General features: G+C 39.2%; 1 protein-coding gene across 1 annotated transcript; it reads right to left on the bottom strand.

Moving 5' to 3' along the window:
- Nucleotides 1-6: 6 nt before the first annotated feature.
- On the bottom strand, nucleotides 7-3,587 carry LOC129739028 (protein gurken-like; the record flags this gene model as incomplete). The annotated part of the gene is made up of 1 exon (XM_055730403.1): nucleotides 7-3,587. A coding segment is annotated over one exon (666 nt), but the record flags the coding sequence as incomplete, so codon positions are not given.
- Nucleotides 3,588-10,309: the final 6,722 nt, after the last annotated feature.

Here is a 10,309-nt window from a genome sequence, read left to right as displayed (position 1 = left end):
CTTCGAAATCCGCTGACATTTTTTTGAGGGTGAAACATATCTGTTTTCAGTTTGATCCTGTGTCAGTACTATCAATAGAATCTATATTGATATTAAAAAATGTTTACAATAAGAGAGAGTAATATTAGCAAAAGATAATCGTTACCTATTTCTTGTAGTAGGTATGTATGATACAAAATTGACAGAACAAAAGAGTAAGTACTGCTGTCTCAGCAACATCTATTATGTATATACTTAACTGTTTTTTTTCAGATTCTCGTGGGCGGAAGAATTATCTCTACAAAAGTAGAGTTGACAGTCTATGGTGAAATATGCATAATTTTGCATTATTGTTTATCCAGTAGATGTATTTTATGTGTGTTATTCGCGTTTAAATGTTTGTTTTTCGTTTTCAATAGAAGGCAATGTTCACATTATTAAGTGGCTCGTTATTTTCAGTTTATTTTTGATTTTCGATTTCCGATAAGGCGATTAAGCGTGTAAAAATGAGTATAGTGTGTCCTTTAGTTATAGTTTACGTGACTTTGTTCCCGGTGCACACGACCGGTTTCCGTTTGAAACTGTCATAGATTTAAACATCTCTCATTCTTCTTAGATCTAAATCTAACATAATAAGTTTTTTCATAGTGTATTGGTTTATCATAAGTAGTTTTGTCCTGGTATTTAAATATATATACTTTAATTATTTTAATCGCATAACTATATTAAATAAGATTGGAATGTACGTGAATCGGAGAATAGTTCTCATCATTTACTGAAATTGGAAATATTCCCATTATTTTGTTTAATATTTTATAATTGTTTGTGATGTTTTAGCAATGATTGTGATGCTTTATAATTTAATGTTCAACGTATTAGTTGATAGGAACCAAACGATTTTGAGTTTTATTTATGTTTTGTTAGAGGGTTAGTGCAAATTTATGGTTGATGAGTATTAAACTCCAGAAAGATGAAAATGGGTTGATTCAAACAGTAAATTTACTAAAAGCTTTTTTACTTTGATTTTTTTTGTTGGAAACTTTCTGCTTTTTTACCTATATTTTAATTGTATATTGTATACTACATGCATTGGCAGCAGACGTCGTAACTCGTCAAAGGTATTCATACTAAATTATGAAGATTTGAAAAGCGAAGGAAGATTGATTGAACAATGTGTACTTCCAAATTCGTATAGGTAATATACTAAAATTTTCTGAACATCAATTTAAACTGAACGTTACGCGATTTGCGAGAATAGTTCCCAACAAAAAAAAATCACCTGAAATCAAACTGGTTTCTAGGCCTTTTGACACACTGTTCGAATAATAAAAAAAGAGCATTGAATCGTTTATACCGATCCTTGTTTGTGTCTCACTAGCAAGAATACACATGTTTAGTGATACAAGTAGATACATGTACAAATAAAAAATCTAACGGATTAATACGTGTAATACTGATTCGACAATTTTTGCATCTCGCGCTTCCTACTTCTTTTCCTTTCTTTTGAATGTTCGTTAAGATTTAGTGCAATCGACAGGATAAACCTTACACAATATCCATGAATGGGAAAGTACGGAACACGATTTGTAAACATATAGGTAAGTAAGTTTTTCTATCCCATACATCATATGTTTCAATAAAAGCGCCGTACAAACGAAGAGAGGTCGTATAAGGAAATATTTATATATTTTTCATAAGTATAAACTATATGTATTGCGCAAAGAGAAAAAAAACAATCATAAGCAACTTCTTACTAATTCTAAAAGTACTAAAACGTACTCTTTGGCTCATAAGTGCTGGGATGATGGTCTGGTTTGGGGATGAAAATCAAAATTGACATTTCCAAAAACAAAACAAAAAAAACTGAATTTACGACTGGGCTATTGGAATCCGAATGAGTATTTCTGATTTCGATTTTTCAAATTGAAATTAAACATCAATTATTCTGTAGTTAGTTATAGGTTTTAGTTTTGCCGTCTGTTTTGAACTTTTGTTATGTTGTTGGTTGGTTGTTTGACACTGGAAGCGATAATTTTGGTTCTTAAACGATAACAATAATCTCTAAACTATAGCTCTTAAGTCTACAAAGCCAATGCTAGTTTCTCTTAAACACTATGGGAATACTTATGGTGACTAATTTATACAAGTGGGAAACTACTACGCAGAAGCAGAAAATAATGATTTTGTTTTAGATAATAATTTAGCAACGCATTCTCTCTTGCTACTTGTGGTTTTGTGTTTGTCCTTCCAACTGTTTTTTTTTTTGCGAATGTACCAGCGCAATTTTTCTTGATCAAATATAGAGATTACTCTGAAAGATTCGTCCTAAAACCTCCGATCTAGCTATGCTAGACTTGCAACCATCTCGTCGTCCATAATCATTCCCATGCAAGACCTGCATGCAATACAAAAAATAATAAACTACACTGGCCAATATTGCTACAAATCTTTACACATGGCTCGATCGTGGTTTCGTTTGTGGTACATCCCTCGAATTAATCCGTCATTTATGTCTATTCCGGGAGAGTGCCGCTCAAAAGGTCGTTCTACAAACTCGAACGAGCGGCTTCAGATTTCAATTCTACCGATTGCTCTCCTATCGCTTACTGCTCTGCGTTCAATCAAGGCAAAGCCTTAACAATATAACATTTACAAAAGAAAAAGCTCTCTAAATTTGTCCATAATTTGTCGCACTATTTGCGATTTTGCCTTAATTCAATGTACTTTATCGTCCCTGTTTCGATTGTTGCGGGATCTCATCCTGTATACTCCAGTCTAGTCTAGATTCATTAACGGCAACAAAACAATGAATCAATACGCCCCAACTGGACGTACTGTCCGATTTCAGTGTGATTGTGTGGTTTTGTGTGCAAAAAGGTGATGATTCGAGATTTTAGACCACGATTGGCTAAAGCATTATCAGTAGAAAACGATAGCAGCAGCTAACTCACCACCTTCTTGCTCTTCTTCAGCAGCAGTTTGCTCTCGGAGCAAACCGACGTCGACGATTGGAAACAATGCAGGAAGTATAGCAACACTAGGACTACTATCAGTGCCAAAAACGCGCCATAGTAGATGCTGGCCGTTTCGATGTGTATCTTGGACTTACGCATACTTAGGTAAGTCCCATCCAAGTACTTTGACTCGCACCGTTCACCCATGAAGCCATCGGCACACTCGCACGTTGGCATCGTGGAGTTCGCGATGGTAAAGTTGTAGCATTTGCCACCATTCAGGCAGTAGTTTTCCTCAAACAGTAACGAACATTTTCCCATTCGCATCAGCTGGTCCTTGGGATTGTTGGTTGCCGCGGCCACACCTCCGCTTCCTCCTCCGGGGGGAACTCCTCCGCCTCCGCCTGGTCCAGGGCCGGGGCCGCTCCGAGGATCGGTTACCGTGGAGGTGGTTTCCGATTGCGACTCGCTGATGGTCGATGTCGTTTTGGTGGTGATCAGGGTGAACGTCGTGTGGTGGTCGCCATTGCCATTGGTGGTCGTGATTTTTGCCGACGACGTGGTTATCACACCACGAAAGTGAGACACCGGTCGAGGGCGCGATTTTGGCATGGATCTGCTCGAACAGCAGTCTGTGGATGGGCGAAACAAACAATGGTGTTAGTATGGTTATATATTTTTACTTATATAATTATTTAAGTTAAGAGTCTTTGAGTTCTTTACAGGAGATACATTTTTTTAAAGTGTTGGAAAAGCTACGAGAAGCCGGAAAAGTTCAAGAAAAATTTACAGTTCATGAATGCAACTTAGAATAGTCAGCGATCTTGAGAAGGTATCTTCTTATGATACAAGTTGGGGGACGAAAATTAATATCAATGTTAAGAAAACACAAAAGAAGGGTGCGAGCCTCAATCTATTTGGAAGAAAGGGTCTACGGCGATTTCAAGCTTGGCAATTTGCTACCCAAATAGTAAAAACTCCAGGAGGCTTGTCAGCTCTCCAGAGAAGGAGGAACTTCCTGTGCTTGCCGGACAGGGTGAAAACATGATAACAATCCGTCGTACTCGTTCCGGTCAGGTGATCCGCGATTTGAACCGAAGTTCAGCAACGAAAAGGATGCACCTTTGAGATTTCTAGGCAAGAAGGAGAAGGTAAGCATCCGCATCAAAAACCTAGACGAGGGGTAAAATTGGAGAACACCTTATCTCGATCACATTGGAAAATGATCTTTCAAAAAAAAATCGATACACAGGTTGCAAGAGTTCCGTTGCATGCAGTACGGTCACAGGTCGGCGGTGCGGGGGAATTGGGCATATGACGATAAGCTGAAGTATGTCAGCGAAGCGTTTTATTTGCACACTTAGAAAAATCCTATTAGGTATGCCATAAGATTCTCTTATGAAGTGGCGCCATAAGAAAAATTAATGAAATTCATAAGATTTTCTTATGACGCGAATGAATTCTTCAGATGAACACCTACATCAATGACAGGTTGTTGATTTTTATAAGAGAGTCTTATGGAAACAGGAAATTTCATGTCTAATAAGAATTATCCAAAATATTTGATGTTGAATAGTTTCAATTTATTTTTTGGCAAATTTGCTTGGAATTGCATCATTGGTGACCAACAGCTTCATGAGCAGCACATCAACACCCGGTGAAGTTTTTTTTCGCCGTATCCTACCCTTGAATTTGGTGCTTTTTGCCAGTCAACATACTGAAAAGTAAACGAAAAATATTTTTGAGTTTACAAATATATTGAACGTCTACAATAAATAAACTGCAACTAAAACTTACCATTTAGAAGATCAAAATCAAATGAATTGTTAAGAAAAAGCAGTAACTTTACAACTGGTGACTGCAAGTGCTTTTGTTTAACAACGATGACATAGATGACTGATGGAATAAATGTGTTCATTATTTTTCACAATGCCGTTTTTTCTATTTCTCATAAGAACTTCGTAAGAAAATTGAAAGAATTTCATAAGACTCTTATGAAGAACAATTTTGCACTCTAAAAAGCGGTTCATAAGACGCAACTTATGAACATTACAATAAGAATTTGCCTGAGTGCACTAGTGATCATGCCTATCAAAAGGTCTATTAAAAGGCAGCACTACCAAGGGCTAGGAAGGGAGAAATCCAAATCAACCTCAACCACTGTCGCGCAATGTTCACAGCTTTTGCGACAGATGGTGATGGAGAAGCTGGATGTATCGTTGCTGACAGACCTCTATTATAGTAACAGGTAAGTTCCCCATACAAGAAGTGGTCACATCTAACGAGGAATAGCCAAAATCAGGAAAAGCTTCGTGATAGCCAAAGTCAACGGGTTCTTTTTTTTTGTAGTTGTTACTCTCCACCGAGGTGGACCTTGCAAAAATTCGCGCAATAGATAAAATATTTGAGGAGCTCACTCGCAGGTCTTGCAAGAGTCACCTAACGAACGTAGACAATGCTATAAGACCTACCATAGAGAGGGTCGTGAATCCATGAGAGATATCACACTTCGTAGTCCGAGATGGACAAATAATTGCAGGGTGAGCGAGGCCTACAATCATAGCGATCCGCAGTTGTGTGGGTCAGAGTACACAGGATTATGCAACGTTACACGAAGAGACCTACGCTCCTGTCGTTAGGTATAGTTCACTGCGATATCTCTTCGCCCTAAATGCGAGGTACAATCTGGAACTCGATCAAATGGACGCCATGGCCGCGTTCCGTCAAGGGAACCTGCACGCGGAAATCTACATGGAGCAGCCGATGGGGTTTACCGATGTAACGAAGGTGTGTAAGCTGAAAAGCTCTGTACGAGTTTAAACAAAAAAAAAAAGCCGGGTGTGAAACCAGAAACTCGACGCAGCGCTGAGCAGGTTTGGCATGACCCTTGCATTTACGTGGATGTAGATGGCAACAAAGTTTCGAAAATCAATCATTTTCGATAAGACTTTACTGCATTCAGAGCCAAAATATCGAAACAGTCAACGTTTCGTTCTCCTAAAAATTACATAAACAATCATGCATGACAACGACGCTTCTGTATTTGAAACATTCCTGCCTAACATGATGTGGTAAAGAAGGACGCAGACTATCAACAACGAACGTCTCGATGGTGATTGCCTTCCTTGAAGACTTTACTTTCAACCTTTTATAGAATCATTGCCGATATGTATCACCTTTGAGCGATCTATGTAGGCTATCAGATGATGTTTTATTTTTCGCTTTGCGTAGAAGGACAAAACCATGACTAGGTAACCGCAATGAACTATCCAGCATGTGCTACGGCTTTTTTAAAGATGTGGTCCTGGTATTTCTTTAGATTTTTCCTTCTGAAACATTCATGATCGTCTATCAATAACAAACATTATAAACAATGATGCGAGGATAGACGTTTGTGAATGATTGAGAGAGCGACGTTCAAAATGTATCACCAAGTATGTCGATCACCGTCGATTAGCCACGTGACGAATAGCAACGGTAGCCTCCGATGGGGCATGGTATATTTTCTTGTATCAAGTTAGTGTTTATTTTAGACAAACATTCAACGGGTACTGTTACCACGTGCGTATCACAGCACTCGGAGGTAGTATTCTAGCTTGAAACGAATCCTGATTGCTTTTCTTGAGCGATTTTCCAAACATTGGATGGCAATACACTTCTCATCGTTGCAATCCACGTTAACGAAATTATCCTGTTGTCAAACAATCGGGGCAAAACGGACAAGCTGAAGGATCAACTGAGCAGCAATTTTCGCATGAAAGACTTGAGTCGGTGCTCAAGAGGTTCGGCATGGTAAACAGCAAGCCGGTGAAAATACCCATGAACACAAGCGAGAGGTTGTCGAACGACATGAGCCCCAAAACCGAACAGGATTTGGCAGCCATGAAGAATGTTCCGTACCAAGAAGTAGTTGGGTGCTTCATGTATCTGGCACTGAGCACTCGACCGGATATTTTGTTTGCCGTTAACTGTCTGAGCCGGTTCGACAAGAATCCCGGACCCAAACATTGGATGGCGGTGAAGCACGTCATGCGTTATCTCCGAGGTACATCGAAGCATGGATTGAAGTACATGCGCAGAGGTGATATCAACATCGTTGGCTACTGTGACGCTGACGGGGATCCGATCTGGAAGAGCGCAAATCTACCAGCGGGTACGTATTCGTGGCGCAAGGAGGAGCGATATCTTGGTCGTGTAGAAAGCAAACGACAGTGTGGCTTTATCAACGTTGCGAGGCCGAGTATATGGCGTTATCGGCCGTGGTCCAGAAAGCAAGTTGGTGGCATGGAATTACGGCGATGTTTGGTCAGCAGACACCGATCGAGATCCGGTGCAACATTCAAAGTTGTCTCACAATTGCTAAAAGTGGGAGCTACAATCCGAGAACGAAACATATCGACATTCGGCATCATTATGTTCGCAATATTGTCGAGAGAGGCGTCGTTGATCTAATCTACGTGGGAACGGAGGAGCAGATGGCCGACGGGTTAACCAAACCTTCACAATCAACGAAATTTGAAATCAACCGAAGCAGTATGGGCATTACTACGTCTTCAGGAGGAGTGTTGAAATGAACAAGTCGTAGCAAGCCATAGTTATTAATGTAGTCTTATGATGTTTTAGTGAATTGTCATTCCGTTTGTAACATTCAACCGATCTAGTTGTTCTACTGAATAGCTCTCTTCAACAAGGTGAAAGCTCAAATCTGAGAAAAAAGCTTAAATCTCAGAAAAAATGCATAAATTTTAAAGATGTTTTCTACACGGCTTCTAGAAGGTTGCATGATCCTGGGCAAAACATGCAGAAAGCACAAGCTCACATGGAGAGAGACAAGCGCAGGACGCTTTTACAAAATGCGAAAGGAAGCCTTTACGAGGCAATTAAAGAAAGTAAAAAGGCACGTTTGAGGAAACCTTTTCTTGATGTCAATGATCTGGGATAATGCATCCTTAATAGTCATGGCAATAAACAAAAGTTGGCGGAATACTACCTTAAATGTGCCTCAATAAATTGAGGGAAAAAAAGAGAAGGGGCAAGGAGTTGTTCGCTAAGTATAATGTAGCTAGCTGGCCATTGCCACTTACACAATTTGGAGGAGTTGATATCGGTGCAGGAACCCCGCAATATTGAAAAATCCCTTCGTCTGAAAAAGGCTTTGGTCCAGACGGTATCCCGAATATTACAGTGAAGGCCGCGGTAATGGAATTCCCCGAAATGATTCGACCTACACTACCCATTTGCGTTAAAGAAAGGATTTTTCCAGATTCCCGAACCAGGAAAACCATTGGGTACGCCGATGGATGGTTATACAGGCAACATGCTTACTGGATAAAGCAGGAAATTTTCTGGAAAACACGATACTTAACGTATCTAACGGTACACCGAAGGAAACGGCAGACTATCCAACAATCAGTTCGAATTTCGAAAAGAACCATGCACTGTTGACGCCACCAGAGCTGTTGTCGAGACGGCTGATATAGTCAGACTCAAGAAAAGGAGACTGGATCGGTTCTGTGCGATAGCATCGTTGCTTATAAAAATGAGGACACCGCAAAACCTCTGCAAACTGGTAAAAAGTTAGCCCGGTTCAACGAATATTACGTCGAAATGTCGAAATGGTTTCCCAGACGAGGTAGTGCTACTAGCGACGGGTTACTCCACAGAAATTGTCCAGCTACGAATTTCAGAAGCGATGGAAGCTGCTGGCTCATCACAAAACCGAGAGGGTACTGATAAAAAAAATTTGTTTACCGCAAACTGGCAGGATAACAGTCGATCGGTTTTAAAAACGGAAAGACTGAGCCACGGTCGAACAAGAATTATTCCGTTGACAGGAAGCTGTCAAGTAAAATGAGTCGGGGCACTGAGATAAAGAGAGAAGAAACGTCAATGATCTCACAAATTGTGTAATTGAAAATGTGGTACACTCTCATCTCAGCCACCGAACAGACAACATCGCCCAGTCGCGAAGGCTTGTGGATCGGATTTTTTATACCGCGGATACGAGAAACCACATGGTTTAGTTAAATTTGATTTTTTCATAAAATTTGTTCCCATTGACTGAATAAAAAGTGGATCTGAATATAGTTAATAAGCGAGTGAACAGAAAACACAGAGAAAACACTAACAGATAAGTATTACCATTTTTTCTTTTTTGTTAATTTCAATATCGGAAGCACCATACTCAGAGAAATAAAATATAGGTTAAGTTTTTTTTTTCTACTCATACTAGGTTAGGTTACACATAATTTCATAAATTTTTTAATCTTAATTGATGGATAATGTCAGAGGACGAGGACTTATTCAGAGGATTCGAGGATCCTACTAAAAACAATAAATTGAGGCGAAAACTTGATATCACAGACGAAAGCGAACAAGAAACAATGACCCGAAACAGAAAACGAAAAAACAAAAAGACAAAGACACATACGGACGAAAACGACACCGATAACACAGATGACAATGTAGATATGAAATCACAAACAGAAAGTCCACAGAACAAAAATATCGATAATGAACCTACAGAAGGGAACACCTTGGACACTGCAAAACAGGACAAACAAATAACGAAAAAAAGAGTAAACAAGACACAACAAAATGCGGAATGGATTAAAAACCAACATTATACAACTTTTTTCATAGAGAAGGAAGATAACCAAGAAGAATCAACACAAAACGATCAAACAAAGAGAACACAAATTCACCCAATGATTGTCGCGAAGATGCTCCACAATATAGGCATAAGAAATTACCAGGAGATGAAGCCAAATGGGGGTAACAAATTCAAAATAACCTTCAAGAAGCCTAAAGACGCTGAAGCGTTACTGAATTCACGTTTGTTAAAAGAAGAGTATAAATATAAAGTATTCATTCCAAGTATGTATAAAGAAACGCTAGGAGTAGTCAGAAATATCCCCCCATCCCTCACGGATGAAGAGATCCTAGAAAACTTGGAAAGTGGAAAGATCCAAATTTTCAAAATTGAAAGAATAAAAAGATTGGATAGGGAAAACAAAAATAAAAAGGAACCTAAACTTATAAACACCAACTCGATCAAAATTTTCGTTAAGGGACAATTTCTACCGCAAACTGTTAACATTTTTGGAATCAACGCGAAAGTTGAAGTCTACTTTTATCCACTTAAGCAGTGCAAGAAATGTTGGCGCTTCGGGCATAAGGAGAAATATTGTAAGTCAAAGGAGGTTTTCTGTGTAGACTGCAGTGAGATCCACGAAGAAGAAAGTTGCAATAGGCAGCCGTCATGCAGAAATTGTAAGGAAGAACACAGAGCAGATGATAGGACCTGTAACGAACGTCTTAGACAGGTTAAAATAAACAAAGCTATGGCATTAAATAAGTTAACTTTTTTCGAAGCA

Source organism: Uranotaenia lowii, chromosome 1, assembly GCF_029784155.1.
Source record: "Uranotaenia lowii strain MFRU-FL chromosome 1, ASM2978415v1, whole genome shotgun sequence".
Lineage (NCBI taxonomy): Eukaryota > Metazoa > Arthropoda > Insecta > Diptera > Culicidae > Uranotaenia > Uranotaenia lowii.
This window is presented reverse-complemented; position numbering and strand designations above follow the sequence as displayed.